The 17,720-nt window shown below is 47.8% G+C and overlaps 1 protein-coding gene across 1 annotated transcript in view; it reads left to right on the top strand.

Annotated features, from left to right (window-relative positions):
* Positions 1-3,861, top strand: part of LOC140629109 (polyprenol dehydrogenase-like) — a 138,416-nt gene extending 134,555 nt beyond the window's left edge. The window contains exon 7 of the mRNA XM_072818555.1: positions 3,404-3,861. Within this exon, the coding sequence (XP_072674656.1) occupies positions 3,404-3,607 (204 nt within the window). The 3' untranslated portion in view covers positions 3,608-3,861. The remainder of the gene's footprint in view (positions 1-3,403) is intronic.
* Positions 3,862-17,720: the final 13,859 nt, after the last annotated feature.

Below are 17,720 nucleotides of genomic sequence, written 5' to 3'. Positions count from 1 at the left end.
CACCAGCTCTGTGCTGTGGAGAAGGCACTAGTCTTCTCTGGGCTCTGGGTCCTCACCTGTGAAATGGGTGTTAGTCCTTGGCACAATGCCCAGCACACAGTATGGCCACCCCTGTCGTGTTTACTGTTTACCATTCGCAGTTGGGTTTATATGGGTCACTTATGAGGTGCCATTTGTTTCCCCTGATACTCGTTTGGAAAAGTATTGCTACAATATCCATTTTCCGGGAGAGGATACAGGCTTAAGAGGGATGGTGGTTCGGTGAAGGTCTTGCAGTTAACAGGTGGAGGCAGAATTTGAACCCAGGTCCTAAGATTCTTGGGTGTTTCCTCCTCCTCCAGATGATGCAGATGCAGATCAGTTCCCAAAGGTTAAAGTCCTGTGTGTGAGAGCTTGTGGGTGAGCACATGTGTGTGCATGTGGGCTACTGTCCATGCATGTGGGTGAATATGCATGTGGGTGCATGTGAGCATGTATGTGTGCATGTGGGTGAACAGTGTGCGTGTGTGTGGGTGAACATGTATGTGTGCATGTGTGGGGTATGTAAGCATGTATGGGTGTATATGGGTGAGTGTGTGGGTGCATGTGAGCATTGCATGTACAAATGTGTGTGACTGTGAGCGCTTGTGGGTGAGCACGTGTGTGCATGTGGGCTATGTGTATGCATATGGATAATATGTGTGTGCATGTGAGCATGTGACTGTGCATGTGGGTGCATATATGTGTGGGTGAGTACACGTGTGCATCTTGGTGAGCATGCATGTGTGCACGGGAGCATGTGAGTGTGCATGAGCACATATGGGTGTCTATGGGTGAGTGTGTGGGTGCATGTGAGCATGTGTGTGCACATGTCTCTACACACATATGTACATCTCAACATCATGACACCCTCCCTTTTACACGGGCTCGTCCTATAATGGCTCTGATGGGTGATGATTAGCATGTGATATGAGATGTAATGAGAAATAAATGAATAAAACCATCTATTTCATGAGCTGTCAAAACATTTAGGAATTAAAGAATACAAATGAAATCTCATTTCCGTCTTCATTATAAGCCCAAGGCTTTGAAATGTTCTACAAACGATCAGCGGTTGCTTTTTTAAACCTCACATCTATCATGTACTTAAGCACATGATAGTTGTTGGTAAGTGGATGTGATTAATTCTCCGCAAGATGCCTTGTAGCCAAAAAACAACTCTTTTTTTCTGCCCCTTTGTATGTTAGCAGAGCTGGCTGCCCAGGGCCAGCTACGGTGATTGTGTGTATGTGTGCAGGTGAGTGTGTGTGTAAATGTATGTGTGGCTGTGTGAATGTATGTGTATATGCATGAGTGCATGTGCGTGTGCATAAGCATGTGTGTGTCTACGTAAGCATATGCATGCACATGAGTGTGTGCATGTGAATATGTGTGTGCATGAGTATGTATGTGTATATGTGAATGTATGTGTGTAGACATGGGTATATGTGTGTGCATGTGAGTACCTGTGTCCACATGAGCATATGTGCACACATGAGTATGTGTGCATGTGAATATGTATGTGCATGAGTATGTGTGTATGTGAATGTATGTATGTAGACATGGGTATATGTGTGTGCATATGAGTACATGTGTGTCCACGTGAGCATATGCATGCACATGAATGTGTGCATGTGAATATCTGTGCATGAGTCTGTATGTGTATATGAATATATGTGTGTAGACATGAGTATATATGTGTGCATGTGAGTATGTGTGTGTCCACATGAGCATATGCATGCACATAAGTATGCATGTGAATATGTGTGTGCATGAGTATGTATGTGTGTATGTGAATGTATGTATGTAGACGTGGGTATATGTGTGTGCGTGTGAGTGTGTGTCCATGTGAGCATATGCATGCACATGAGTATGTGTGCATGTGAATATCTGTGTGCATGAGTATGTGTGTATATGTGAATGTATGTGTGTAGACATGGGTATATGTGTGTGCATGTGAGTACATGTGTGTCCACATGAACATATGTGCACATGAGTATGTGTGTGCATGTGAATATCTGTGTGCATGAGTATGTATGTGTATATGTGTGTGAATGTATGAATGCACATATGGATACATGTGTGTGCATGTGAGTGAGTCTCAAGGGAGCACATTTACATGTGACTACGTGTGTGCATGTGAGTTTACGTGTATGCACGTGAATGTGTGTGCATGTGTGGATGTGTTTGTGTGCATATGAGTATGTGTGCATGGGAAGGTACATGTGAGTTTATGTGTCTGCAAGGGAGTATATGTGTGTGCATGTGAGCACAGATACATGTGAATATATGTGTGCATGTGAGTGTGTGTGTGCATGGGAATGCCAACCCCCCATGCAGTTGAAAATCCCAGTATCCCCTCTGACTCCCCGAAGCTGAACTACTGAAGCCCTCGCTTGCCTGGAAGCCTTACCGATGCCACACGCAGTAGGGGAACCCATATTTGTCCGTTGTGTGTACTATATGCTGTATTCTCACAATAGAGAAAGAAAACGCAGCTAAGAAAATCCTGAGGAAGAGAAAACACATGTATGAAACTGTGTTACATTTATTGAAAAAATCCGCATCTGAGTGCACCCGCGCAGTTCAAACCTGTGTTGTTTGGGGGTCAGCTGTTTAGACTTACAGAGGCACATGGGAAGCTCCAGAGTGGAGGGCGGGTTGAGCTTATTAAACAAAATAAGCTCCTGAAAACGTCTTTATCCTGACAATAAGAAGCGAGGGGGACACCGTCGGTTCTGGATCTGGAACCACAGCGCTGCACGGAGGCGCCTTGGTTCCCACCACTCGCAGTCTCTTGAGCTCCTCCTGGCTCGCCGACACCCCCTGACCACGCCAACACCCACTGACCACGCCGACTCCCACCCCTCACATGTGTCGTCCACGTTTCCAGCTTCTGCTTGAACTTTGCTTTGCCCCTAAGCAGTGACCGTAGCCCGCGAACGCGTCCGTCCCCGTGGGAAGCTCACCGTGCTGCACGGACACCGAGAGCCTTTCTGCATGGTGGCCATGAGCCACCCAGTTGCTAACTAGTGTTGCTAAAACACAGAGGCTCCGCATTCATCCGCTTTGAGCCAATAAGATGCATTTGGGGTTCATCAGGAGCTGGAGAACTTGACGACGCACGTCTGGGATTTTAATATGCATCTGCCTGTGGAAATGGACCAACCCATCTCGGAAGTGCAACCTGGCATGTGTCGAACCCGAAGCCAGGAGCTGCAGGGCTCTGACCCCGCTAGGTTGCGCTCGTGGCTTTCTGCTTGAGCTTCCCGACCCAGGTGATGAGCATGCTGTCTCACCCAACGGCACCTGTGGGGGTCCTGAGAATCCCATGCGCTCTGCTCTAAAAGCTGACATGGCCTGGCCTTCTTCCTTCTCCCCACAGACCCCAGATGAGGGAGCCTGGACGTCGGTCTATGCAGCGGTCACCCCGGACCTGGAGGGACTTGGCGGCCGCTACCTGTACAACGAGAAAGAGACCAAGTCTCTCGCAGTCACGTATGACCTAGATCTTCAAACAGAGCTGTGGGCCAGAAGTTGCCAGATGACCGGCATCACCGACGTGTCCCAGGACACCTTCTCGGGGTAGCTGCTGCATTGGGGAAGACCTTGCCTTCTGTCTACCAAGCACAGGTCTGTGACAGATCCCCATGTCTGCATTGTTCATAGCCGTCCGCCTTCACGGCTGTGTCCCCAGAGGTCTCCTGTCTGCCGTCCTACCTTTGCAGGAAATCAAGGGCCAAAAGAAACATTGAATGTAATCCCCAAGTAGGTGATTCTGAGCCATAATCATGTGCCAATTTGCTACAAGTGCCATGAACAATTAAATGCTGCCTAACCCAACTGTGCGGTCTTCCTTGTGTAGCATAAGGCAGGGAGGAGATCTGGGGAGGCGCGTTCCAGGTGAGATAGGCATTTTAGGGGAGCACGATCGTTGGGGCTGTAGGGGGTCCCCTGCGTCCTTGTTCTTCCATTCACACAGAACTGGACACCCACTCTGACTCATGGGCCCCCGAAACTCTACAACCTGAGACTGACCTGGTCCCCGGTGCTTCCTGTAGCCCTCAGAGCTGCTGTCATGAGCTCAAGCCCATGAGTCATGTGCATATAACCAGACGTGTCAAGGATTCTGTACATCAGGTGGGAGGACAAGGTCCAGGACAATATTCCCTGTATGGTTCCCTAGGACAGGAGGAGAGGGGTCTGAGTGGCACTCCCCATGAGGTTCTGTAGGAGAGGAGGGAGAGGAGGGGTCTACACAGCACTCCCCATGGGGTTCTGTAGGACAAGGAGGAGGAGAGGGGTCTACATAGCACTCCCCATGGGGTTCTGTAGGACAGAGAGGAGGAGAGGGGTCTAGACTGCACTCCCCATGGGGTTCTGTAGGACAGAGAGGAGGAGAGGGGACTGCACAGCACTCCCCATGGGTTCTATAGGACAGGGAGGAGGAGGGAGGTCTACATACCACTCCCCATGGGGTTCTGTAGGACAGGGAGGAGGAGAAGGGTCTAGACTGCACTCCCCATGGGGTTCTGTAGGACAGGGAGGAGGAGAGGGGACTGCACAGCACTCCCCATGGGGTTCTATAGGACAGGGAGGAGGAGGGAGGTCTACATACCACTCCTCATGGGGTTCTGTAGGACAGGGAGGAGGAGAGTGGTCTACACAGCACTCTATGGGGTTCTGTAGGAGAGGGGGGAGGAGAGGGGACTACACAGCACTCCCCATGGGGTTCTGTGGGAGAGGGAGGGGGAAAAGGATCTGTAATCACTCAGCACAATGTCTTGTGGGACGAGGCACAGCACTCTTTGCCGTGGAATCAAGATCTTAGGATGAGGAGGGCATCCTGGCTCATCAGGGGACGCTCAGCGCACTCACCACGTTCCCATATGAAAAATGCACAGATGGAGATTTGATTACAAAATAAGAAGAGGTCATATGACCATCGAGGAGACAAGGATGGGAGGGTCGTGGCCACCAGCCCAGGGACACCCAGGAGGCAGGAAGGACCCTCCCCTGAGCCTCTGGAGGGAGCACGGCCCTGCCCCCTCCTTGATGTCAGACTTCCAGCCTCCAGAGCTGCGGGAGGACGAATGAATGCCTGTGGTTTTTGAGCCTCCAGCAAATTGACAGGAATTTGTTTCAGGAAATTCACAGTTCCCGTGGTTCCAAAGATCTCCTGCAGTTTACTGGACACCATCCTGGACCTCAGGGCTCTCACCCTTATTCACCCACCAGTCAGGCAAGGAAGCCTCAGTCCTCCCTCTGGGGGAGGATGTTCCCAAATGCCAACACGGACACGCGGGCTGATTTCAGACGCAATGGACAGGACGGTGTGGGTCTGCTGCTTAAGTACCTTCTGAATTCACCTCTGGAAATTCACCGCTGGTCAGCTGACCATCCATTCCCTCAACCAACAGAGTCTCACTGAAGTCCCAAAGCCGATGTCGACCCCGGGCACACGCGTGCTTTGGAATCACTGCCGGGATAGTGCTTCCAGTGTGGGGTTCACCCTGGACGCGGGGACAGGTGCGTCATACGTTAACGTTTGGTTGCTCCAGGACACATGGGGTGGCACCGTGAAGCGATTTAAGCATCAAGTTCTCCTCCTGGAATGGAGCATTACCTAACGGGAACTCAATAAAATGCCAAGGAGTGTCGTCGCTCTGCTTTGGGATTCTTGAGAGTGCCCCCGGTGGATTCTTTTTCAGTGACAGAGTTCTCCGTCTTTTCTTGGCCAAGGTGGTCAACCCTAAACAAAGCTTCTTCTCAGCGAACATGCGGAAGGCCTTCTTGAAGGTCCAGTTAGGCTGGTGGGTTTTGGTTGCCCACTGGGGAAGGATCTGAAAATGAGCATTGCTCATCCCCACCCTCAAAAGAATTCCAGACTTAATTCATCTGGGCGTGAGCATATTTCTGTAGAGCTTCTCAAACCATCCTCTTGTTCAAGCCAGTTCAAGACCCAACCTGAACCAGACGTATTCAGATCGCAGCTTCCCGCCCTGAGTGCTGGCACCTCCTCAAGCTGCCCAGATGTCCTGCTAAAGCCTTAGACCCCAGACTAATGTCTCTTAGAGCTAAACTCACGATCAAGATGTGCCTCATCTTTAGCCCTTTGCACTAAAAAGCAGAGTCTTGCGTTCTGGAAGATGCCAACCTTGGAGCACGTGTATGTTGTCCAAGAGCCTATTACAGCCTGAGGCCATCGTACACAAGAGCCAGCAACCGTTGTCGTTATCACCAAGGTGCTTTCCAAGGAGAGGCTCAGGATGGCTCCCGGCCAAGCTGACAAACTCCATCACTGAGAAAACAAGCATGCCACGGCTTGGCAGATGCTGCAATCCCCAAGCTGAGGAGATGCACTCCAAGAGCAATCTGAACCTTGTAGGACCCTGGCCTCAGATTGCTCCTCCTTGTCGCATGACAGCCCTTGTGTTGCTGTTCCTCCCTGCGGGAGAGAGGGGGAAAAAAAATCACAGTTCTGGAGAACTTAGTATGTGCCCTCCACACGTAATCGTAAAATTCCTCGGTGCTCAGAGACCCTTCCCAGCAGCTGGAGAAATTGTGTGGCTCTCTGGGTGAGTAGAGCTGAATCCATGGCTTCACAGGCATGGGGGGAATCATGGGGTTGAGCCTGTCACTCATGCTATGGGAGTCACGAGGGTCTCTGTGCGCACGCCAGGGTGATGACTTTCCATCCATGAACTAAGACTTGATTCAGTAGTTGGACTCATGAACGTGAGTGTTTCTCTCCTCAGTAAAGCTGTTGTTTTGTTCCCTCGGTGTAGCAACAGGGAGTTTTGTTTGGGTTCAGCAATGGGAGGGACCACTTTGTTCATTCATCTATTCATTCATTCATTCATTCATTCCATCTGCCAAGCCAAGGTCTGAGGACAGACAAGCTCACTCAACTTGAGTGGGACCTAGCTCTTGTCCCAAAAGAGCTTGAGGTCTGTGGTGGGTAGATAATGGCCTCCGTGGATATTAGGTCCTAACACCTGGAATCTGGGGATGTCACTGTAGGGGACAGCAGGGACGTCTAACAAAGAATAGTGAGCTCGGCAAAGGCCAGTCCATGTAGAACACAAGCTCCCTCTGGATGCCAACTGGATGTTGAAGGGTTTCTGTGTCTTGAACAGGTGGGCATGGGCATCCCTCATCTTGCCTATTTGGAAGTACGGCCATACAAGGTGCACCAGGCTCCTTCTAAGGCGGGACAGGTTGGGAGGCGGGATTGGGGAACTTCTTAGATTGGTCTACGGGTCAGGGAGGGCATGCCACGCCCATTTCCCATTGGATGTGAGCTTTGGGAAGGCGCCATCATTAAGCCTTTGGGTCTCTTTTTCTGATGCCTCATCTACTGAATGATGACACACCTTGCCTGAGCCCAGGTTTTCTGAGACAACAAGATCTCTGTAGATGCTCTGCTTCAGCAGTGTTCAGGAATATGACGCCTGTGGTTTTGGGTGCAAGCCCTGGGATTTAATTTGTCACAGTTGAGCCTTGAACAGCACAAAGCTAGGGGTGCCCAGCCTCTACGCACTCAAAAATCCACATACAGCTTTTGGCTCCCCCAAAACGTAACGAGTAGGAGCCCACTGTGGACTGGAAGCCTGACCAATGACATAGTTAATATTTGATGCAGTCTATGTATTGCATGCTGTGTCCTTACAATAAAATAAGCTACAGACAATAAAGTATGATTAAGAAAATCATAGGAAGAGAAAACACATTTACAGGACTGTGCTATATGTATTAAAAAAAAAAAATCTGCATCTCAGTGGACCCAGGCAGTTCACACCGTGTTGTTCAAAGGTCAGCTGTAGTTGGGATTGTATTTTCTGTCATCTGGTACCAGTATCCTAGTCATGGGGCCTAGATTCGTAACTTGTTTACCAAACACCACAAAAGCACAAAGGTAAACCCAGACTTAAGTCCCTCCTGGTTTCCAGCGTGTGCCCTGTAGGGTCAGCGTGTGAACGTCTATGCCTAGTAACAAGCTTGGGAGTTCTCCAGCTCTAGGATTCTAGAAAGTCGAGGAAGGACATTCTCTGGTTCAGGAATAGAGCTTTACCAGTATGTGCACTTATTGAGCATTTATCAATTTTGGTTATGTCCATTGCTAAATTTCTTCCCTACATTCTGGGATATATGGTCCGACTTCCTGACTTGATGAATGCCATTTATTATTTTTTTATTTCCATATATCTAGCTGCAGCAATGCATTAAAAATCTTGCTTGCTCTATTTCATCTAAGATCTACTTATATTGTTCTTCAAAGGACCTGCGGTACGGCTGGTCTACCATGGTGCCAGGTGTGGTGCAGTGAGTTTTCATTCAAAATATCTTTTTCTTTTTTAAGATTTTACTTATTTATTTGACAGAGAGCATGTGCAAGCATGAGCAGGGGGAGAGGCAAAGGGAGAGGGAGAAGCAGATTCCTTGCTAAGCAGGGAGCCCAGTGCGGGGCTCGATCCCAGAACCCTGGCATCATGACCTGAGCTGAAGGCAGATTCTTAGCCAACTCAGCCACCCAGGCACCCTTCATTCAAAATAGCTTAGAGAAAATCATAGCATGTTAAGTAAAAGGACCATTCTTTTGGAGAGGGAGGGATATTCATTTTATCTTTCTGACTTTATTGAAGTATAACTTACCAAAAATGTATATATTTAAGGGGTAGGGCACGATGTTTTGATTTACATTTACACTGTGAGATGTCTGTTGGCCATGACTTGGGCAAAGTGTGTCCTATTATGTTTAATGGGTCTTTTTTTTTTTAAGATTTTATTTATTTATTTATTTATTTATTTATTTATTTATTTATTTATTTGAGAAAGAGCAGGGGATGCCTGGGTGGCTCAGAGATTGAGCATCTGCCTTCTATCATGCCATGATCCTAGGATCTGAGATTGAGTCTTAACACCAGGCTCCTTCCAGGGAGCCTGCTTCTCCCTCTGCCTGTGTCTCTGCCTCTCTCTCTCATGAATAAATAAATAAAATCTTTGAAAAAGAGAGAGAGAGAGAGCAGAAGGGGTAAGAGGAGGAAGAGCAGAGAGAGAGAAAGAAGCAGACTGTGCTGAGCATGGAGTCTGACTCAGGCCTCGATCTCACGGCCCTGAGATCATGACCAGAGCCAAAATCAAGAGTCAGTCACTCAACTGACCAAGCCACCCGGGCACCTCTCAATGGGTCTTTGGTCCTCACATGCATGAGAGGTTGGCTACAGAAGGGAGTTAAGGCTGTGGAAGATCTTGCCTATGTGAGTAACGCCACCATTGTGAGTTGTGTCCACGTCGCATGCACCACCTGATGAGTTGGCTTTCCTTCCCAGTGGCCCAGTGGTTATCAATGCTGGTTGTTCTCCACATGGTTCATGGAAAGGTAGAGAAGAGCACACTGAAAAAAAGTTAAACCAAAACAAAACCTCCTGTTCATGTTTAGCGGGGTGGAGGCCAGCATGGTAGATGTGTTGCAGGGCACAGGACAGGACTACCCAGTGTACAGTGTCCCCAAACGCCCACATGACTTCTCAACATCTGCCCAGATGTCCGTGCAGGTGAACATCCTGTGTGTCATGAAATCGAGCCTAGAACTTAACTATGTTGACACATAAATACAATCATTGAATTTTCCAGGCAAGCAAACACTGCATTAATTCAAGATTGTCCTTGGTTGGATTTTTCACCATTTGCAGAAATGCAGATTGAAGCTCATGGCACTTGAGTCACTAATGCAGCATGCCTGGGGCTGCCTCCGTCTGCACCCTCTTGGGGATCCAACATGCAGAGGCTAGCATCTTACTGCTTCATCATCTCTGAGCATTGACATGTTCAAATGCTTATCACTTCATTATAAATTGCATTATATGGACATGAAATGGCTACTATTAAGTCTCCTTGTAAGTATCTGTGATTTCACTTGAAGATAGTGGGAACACATTAAAAAAGTATTAGCAGGGTGCTTAGCTGGCTCCATCGGTAGACCATGCGACTTTTGACTCAAGGTTGTGAGTTCGAGCCTGAGGTTGGGTGTGAAGCCTACTTAAAAAAAAAAAAAATTAGTATACATCCCTACAGTGCAACATGATTTCACCCTGAAAAGGGAAAGGAGTACCCGTATATACACACACCAGGGGCCAGCCTCAAAAACATCGTGACAAAAGAAGCCAGACACAAAAGACCACATGGTGTATGATGCCATTTCTATGAAATATCCACAACAGTTAAATCCAGAGACACAAAAAGATTTGTGGTTCCCATGGGCTCAGGAGAGATATGGAGCATGACTGCTAATGGGGACAGGATCTCCTTTTGTGGGGATGAGAATGTTCCGGAACCAGGCAGAGGTAGTTGCACAACACAGTGAAGGTGCTAGATGCATCTGAATGTGCACTTTAAATGGCTAATTGAATCCCACGTCAATAAAACATTTGCTGTGAAGAGCATGCAAAGCACCTCAAAGCAAGATGATGCTTTTCTTTTTGGGGCACACACACTGGGTGCCCACATGCATATGGGGTATTAGTTTCCTTTTCAAACCAGGGTGGGTCATGAGAGGGGAGGCGTCACATCCAGCTGGGAAGCTAAGACGTCAAGGCGGGAGATTCCCGGTATCACCTCACTTACCCTATGTGCCACCTGCAAACAAGGTGTTCCCATCCTCATAGTAATGTAGGAAAAAAACAGAAGGAAAGGGGGTTCTGCAGCCCCCCTTGGGCTCGGTCCACCAGACCATTATAGGTGCTCTTCCCACGCCTGATGTTGGGACACCGAGTACTTTGAACAAGGCTCTCGAGACACCCTCGTGGGCGGCACGTCATGCTTTCCAAAACACAAAAGCCTGCAAAATGTCAAGTCATTCATTTGCATGTAGATTCGAGGTCCCAGGGAGAAAAGCACACCTCCCCTCTTCAAAGACGTCTCTGCCTTCTACTGGTGGTGTTTTCCATCCCTGCATACTTAAAAAGTGTAATATCTGGACAGTCTAGTCTCACACCCACCCTCTTCATCCGCTGAGTTGGCCTCTGCTGCCTGGTCTGAATATAAATGGCTGCAGGCAGCTTTGCTTTTTTCTCTTTGGCCTTCACTCGAACATCATTGGCAAAGGCGAGCCGTTCTAATGCTGCCTCCTAGCCAAACCCCTGCTTCACTGGAAGACGTGGGCTACGCGTCTCTGGAGGCGAAGGAGAGCGCATATGAGCCATGAGTTCCAGCGGCCTTCAAAATGGGAACGAATGGATCCAATTTGGTTTCATCATTTTCTGCACGTCTTTGGAAATTCTTTCCATGGCAGGTTTGGTGAGCAGCACCGCGGAGTGAAATATGATGGTCAATTCCGGGAACCCAGGAAGCCGAGAGGTGCCACACAGATGCAGCCCTTACAGTCCCAGATGATGACAGCCACTCCAAGAAGCTGTCGGAAAGCACAGGATTGGTTTTCGGGATGTGCCTTGGGTATTAGGAGAAAATGACTCGTGGTGAAGTCATATACACAAAATAACTCCGCGACGAAAACAAACGAAGCCATCGCCAGCCAGTACAAATGGCTGCTGGAACGTGGATGTGCCCAAGCGGAGACTGGGTGGGATTGGCAGTTTATAAATCACCAGCCTGAGGTCCCGACAGAGCCAGGAAACACAAGCACGTGGGCAGATCTTGGGTTTTTCACAAATTTATTTTGTAGATAGACACAGAACACATTCATATATTCATATGCAAATGCATATGTATTTATGGATATATAGCCATTATGTATCATGAAGCAAATTTGTGAATTACACACAGACATATTCATATATTCATATGCAAATGCATATATATATATGTGTGGCTATTCTGTATCCATGAGACAAATCTGTGAAATTTGTGAATTATACACAGACATTCATATATTCATATGCAAACGCATATATATGTGTAGCTATTCTGTATCCATGAGACAAATTTGCAAAATCTGAATTATACAGAGAGACATATATATGCATGATTTGTATGGGAGGATATTGTTGGGTACCCTCAGGTAGTCCACGTATTCTCCACCTGGACAAAATTAGTATTTTGGGTTGGTTTATTCTCTGGGGCAGGGCATTCTGGGCACTGTACACTGTTGGTCTCCACTCACCAGATGCCAGTAGTAACTCCTCAATCTTAACGATCAAAAATGTGCCCAAGTGTCCCCTGGGGAGTAAAAGCTGGTCTCTGGTTGCAAACCACTGCCATGCCTGCTGGATGGATGGATAGATAGATAGATAATATGATGGATGGATAGAGAAGATATGATGGATGGATGGATGGATGGATGGATGGATGGATGGATGATACATAGATATGATAAATGGATAGACAGATGATGGGTGGATAGATAGATAGATAGATAGATAGATAGATAGATATAGGAATGGATGGGTGGATGTGTACCTGGATGGATAGATGATGGGTGGATAGATGGTTAGATGTGATGGATAGAGAAGATATGGATGGATGGATGATAGATGGATAGATAGAAGGCTGGATGGCTAGATACATAGGATGGGTGGATGAATGGATGGATGGATGGATGGATGGATGGATGGATGGATGGATATGTAGATGATACATAGATATGATAAATGGATAGATGATGGGTCAATAGACAGCAAGATAGATGATAGATAGATAGATAGATAGATAGATAGATAGATAGATAGATAGACAGAATCTGTTATGCTGAGCCAGGTGTCTCCACCTTAGGACTATTAACATCTGGGGCTGAATGACCACTGGAGTGGGGTGTCCTGGGCATTGCAGGGTGTGGAGCAGTATCCCTTGTCTCCACCCACCACATGCCAGTGGCAGCCCCCTCATTGTGACCCCCCAGGGGTCCCCTGAGGGTCAAATTGCTCCCATTGGGGAGCCAAGAGCCCACCCCAAATACCACACAGTCCCAAACATTTCAAGCTGTGTGCATTAGATTTTACAATTGCAGAGCTGAAGTCCCCATTAACATTCCAAGTGAGTTATGACTTCATTCCAGACCAAAAATGAAGAAATAAATTTTTAAAACAGTTCCTGATATCCGCAGAAGCCCGTGAGCACTGCTGCTTACTTTCCAGAGGAGAGGTGTCCCGGGGTGATACTCTCAGAGCTCTGAGGGTCTGGGATGCTGGGGAGAGGCTGGTGGGCAGGCATCCCAGCCTCACCTGAGAGCACGCAGGTTCCGACCAGGTGCCCTGCTCTACGGCAGCTTCCACATCTCTACAGAGCTGATATCCACCCAAGGATCATGACTGGTCCATGATCGAGACGAAGAGTCTGTAGCACCAACTGGCAACTTCATACTTGGCCACCTCCCTTCTCAATTTCCTGGGACTACGTTCAGCTCAGTTCAGAGCTCTGGGCCTGACTTGGGGAGGGACGCTGGATGTTTGTCCCTCCTGCAGACTCACAGGGCTGGTGCCACGCCCGGCAGGCAGAGCGTTTCATCCATGCCCCGGTGCACGTCTGTAGACAAATACTTCATACAGGTATGATGTTCTGTATTCCACTGCAAATAAACAATTTAAAGGGGTGGCATAAAAATAAATGCAAATAGCACTCACAGTCCTACCTTTCTGAGTCCTTCTGCATGTTCTCTCTAGAGCAAGACTTTTTTTCACCTAGAGGTTCACAAACAAAAAAATAATTTTTTTAGATTATAAATTGTGGCAAAATACACACAGCATACAATTTGCCATCTTAACCATTTCTAAGTGCAGAGCTCAGTGGCATCGAGTGCATTCATACTTTTGTGTGACCACCCCCACCATCCATCTCTGGAACTTTCCATCTTCCCAACTGAAGCTCCCGTGAACCACTAATTCCCCACCCCAGGCCCTAGCTCCATCATCTATTCTCTATCTCAATGGATGGGACTCCCCTCAGGACTTCATGTACGTGGAATCACACAAGATTTGTCCTTTTGCATCTGGATTATGTCACTGAGTGCCATGTCTTCGAGGTCCATCCACATCATAGAAGGTGTCAGAATGACCTTCCTTCTCAAGGCTGTGTCATATTCCACTGTATGGATCCCATGCTGTTTATCCATCCATCCATCCATCCATCCCTCCATCCATTTCTCCATCTATCATCTATGTATCCATCCATCCACCCATCCACCCACCCATCCATCCACCCACCCACCCATCCATCCACCCATCCATCCACCCATCCATCCATCCACCCACCCATCCATCCACCCATCCTTCCATCCATCAATCCATCCATCCATCCACCCATCCGTGGATGCTTGGATTGCTTCCACTCCTTGGCCATTGTGAATCATGCTGCTGTGAACACAAGTGTGCAAATATCTATAAGTCCATGCTTTCACTTCTTTTGGGTAAATACCCAGTCATGGAATTGCTGGATCATATGGTCATTCTATTTTCAATTTCTTTGAACAAGTGGAGGTCTTCTCAACATCTTACAAAGAGTAGAACATTCACCGTATCTTGGAGTAGAGTCCTGTGAGCTTTAACACATGTAGAGATGCATGTAACCAGCACCCCCCCCCCCCAGTGGGATTCAGAACCTTTATACCATCCCGGCCAATTCCCTCTTCCTGCTGCCTGTGAATTCACAGTCCAGCGTTTTGTCTAGCAATGACTGAGGACAACCACCACTCTGCTCTCTCTCCTTCTATTTGTCTTTTCCACAAAGTGGTATAAGTGACGCCATCCAGTAGTTAGCCCTTCACAATTGTCTTCCTTCACTCAACACTGAGCGTCTGACACTCGTCAGGGTTGTGCATGCAATCGTGGTCCTTCCTCTTTTGTGGCCAAGTGGTGTCCCAGGGCATGCATGCACCACTGTGCTACAGCCGTTCCCCACTCCAGGCTGTTTCTGGGGCAGGTTAGGCAGAATGCTGCTCTCAATAGTCACACCGGGCTTTGTGTGTGTGTGTGTGTGTGTGTGTGTGTGTGTGTGTGTGTGTGTGTGTGTGAATGTACACTGTTACCGCTCTTGCATAAATACCGAGCAATGGGACTGCTGGATCCTATAGGAAATGTGCACTTAGCTCCGTAAGAAGCTACCAAACCATTTTCTAGAGATGTGCTCCAGTTTGCATCCCCGGCCAGCAGCCCTGATGTGAGTGTTTCAGCCGCTGCACATCCTCACTGGCACTGGGTGTTGTGACTACTCTCAGTTTAGTTGTTCTGTTACCTAGGTCGTGCTCACTCATGTGCATCTTTTCATGGAACCTAGAGGCTTATCGTGAATATTTTCCAGTGATTTCTTAGTATAGATTCTAAACCAACGTTGTGGTAAGTGACAGAAGCCACACACAGCATAGCACATAGTGTATGATTCCATGGATATAAGAAACATCCCGCGTAGGCGAATCCATAGAAACAAAGTGGATTCGTGGTTGTCAGGGGGATGGGGTATGACTGCTCATGAGGATGGGGTCACCTTTTGAGGGAGTAAGAATGTTCTGGAACCAGACAGGTGTACTGGTTGCACAACATGATAAATGTACTTAAATACAACTAAATCGTTCACTTTAAAATGGCTACTTTTATGGGACGTGAATTTCAAGATATATGACTGGAAGTAACTATTTTTCTGACTCTAACATAATACAAAGAAAAGAATGAAGTCCGTTGTTAATAAAACATTAATCTGGACACCATAACCAGATTTTTTTCCCTACCTGGGAATAAAATCACATGTTCATGGTGAAATCCTGCACAGGTGTACCTGGTGCCGTCTGGATGAGCACATGTGTGCAGTCAGGTCAGCCAGCATCTGGACACCTCATGTTTGGGGAACCTTTCCCATCTCATGGCAAGCTACCACGTCCAACCCTACCCGGGATGTGGCAAAGTCAAGGTCCTCTCTTCTTTACAGTTCTCCATCAAGGAGACACCTGCTTGGCAGGGAAGACACATGCAAAACTAGTGACGCACAGGTGAGGGCCCATGGTCCTCTGGAGCTAACAGAGGCATGGTCTTTCCAGGCAGTGGGAGGATGGGGTCTAGAAGCATCCCCAGCACCTGGGGCCTGGCCTCTGTTGGACTTTCCTCTCTCTCTTTCCCCCTTCGGACTGGACATCCTTCAAGCCACATGTTACATTCCCTTCAAAGACTCTTGACTTGTGTTTGTGTGCACCTGATTCTAAAGGCTGAACACAAGATACCTCGTAGCCTGTATCCAAAGACCCAGCGTCTACAAGAGAAGGGCTTCATCCACTGCGTCCAACACCCAGAAAGGTCGTTTGCACCATTTTGATGCAGAAACCATATGGACCTACTTGTAGCATCTGTTACTTCCTTTCTGCAGCCAGCTGGTACATGGGGTGCTCAGAGACAATAGGAATCATGCAGCCTGTGGAAATGGGGCGAGAGAAAAAACACTCGTGCTCCTGTTCCATGTCCTGCATGAACATTTGTTGAACCAAACCACCTGGGGGCACCTGACCCTCAGCAATTGTAACCTTGTATGAATTACTATTGGTTATGGATTAGGGCTCAACTCTTATCAGCTGATGTGGGAACTTGCAGATAATGGGGAGTTTATCAGTTAATGCCTGCTGGAGAGAGGAGAGGACTCTAAGTTATGGGGTTTGTCCTGTAGGACATTTGCCTCCTTTGTACCTGCCTTTTGCATCTCATGCCAATGCCTTGGCCATGTATCTGCCAACCCCTCCAGCCTGCATAGAACCTCCATCGACATCTTAATGCTTATGAACCTCCCTTACTTAAAAAGAAAGAAAGAAATCCTTGATGTAGGCTCACGATATGTTTTCAGGAAAATGGTGCCTTCAAATTGCTTAAAATCACACATTAATAACATAAACCATACAAGGACTGCATGTGCTAGTGGATGTGCCCTTGGGGGGGGCTTCCTAACTGAGCATCCCATTTTATTCCAGAATTCACCAAACACCACTTGCTCTGCAAAATATTTTTTTTTTCCTGCCTATGTTTGGCTGAATGATGGTCCTCCATAAGAGGGAGGTGGGAAGGTCAGATACAGAGAAGGCAACATGGTGTCGAAAGCAGGGGTTTGATGACGCTAGCCTGCTGGGTTTGTATGAAGGAACCAGAAACCTGGGGAAATGAAGAACGTGGCTCTAGAGACTACATGAAAGCTGGGAAATGGATTGTCCCCTGGAGCTGCCAGGAGGACCCAGCCAGCCTAAAGCCTTGATTTCATTCCCCTGAGAGCTGTTTTTCTGACTTCTGGCCTCCAGAGTGGCAGGCCCGCACCTCTGTGTTGTTTTGAGCCTCTGAATTTGGGGTCATTAATGACAGGAGATTGATCCATCTTCCAGGGACTGGTGCATGCTCATCAGTCACGTGCACAGAGAGAAGGCAAAGCTTTCCTGACTCTGGGCATTCCTTGCAGTCTTGTGAGGTTTTGTTATTCTTTCACGTGACGGGAGTTGAAAACAATCCCAACAGAGACACCTACGAGCATCTTTTGTGGCTTGGAAAGCGGGATGGTGCCAAGAATGGGTCTCTGTACCCACCCTTCTTCTCCGTTTTATCTCCCTTGCTGTAGGCTCCTCTCTTCTCTACACAGTATGTGCTTCATCCTCTTGGGTCTCTCCAGGTCACACTCCAAGCCGTGTGATACCCACCACACTGTGACTGCTGCCAGTCCCTTGGGCGTTAATTTAGCTGTTTTCACAGAGAGACACCATTTCTGACATCCAAGTGCCCAACTCCACTGGGGCT

Source organism: Canis lupus, chromosome Y, assembly GCF_048164855.1.
Source record: "Canis lupus baileyi chromosome Y, mCanLup2.hap1, whole genome shotgun sequence".
NCBI classification, from domain to species: Eukaryota; Metazoa; Chordata; class Mammalia; order Carnivora; family Canidae; genus Canis; species Canis lupus.
Note: the sequence above shows the minus strand (reverse complement) of the source record. Positions and strands in the feature narration are given on the sequence as shown.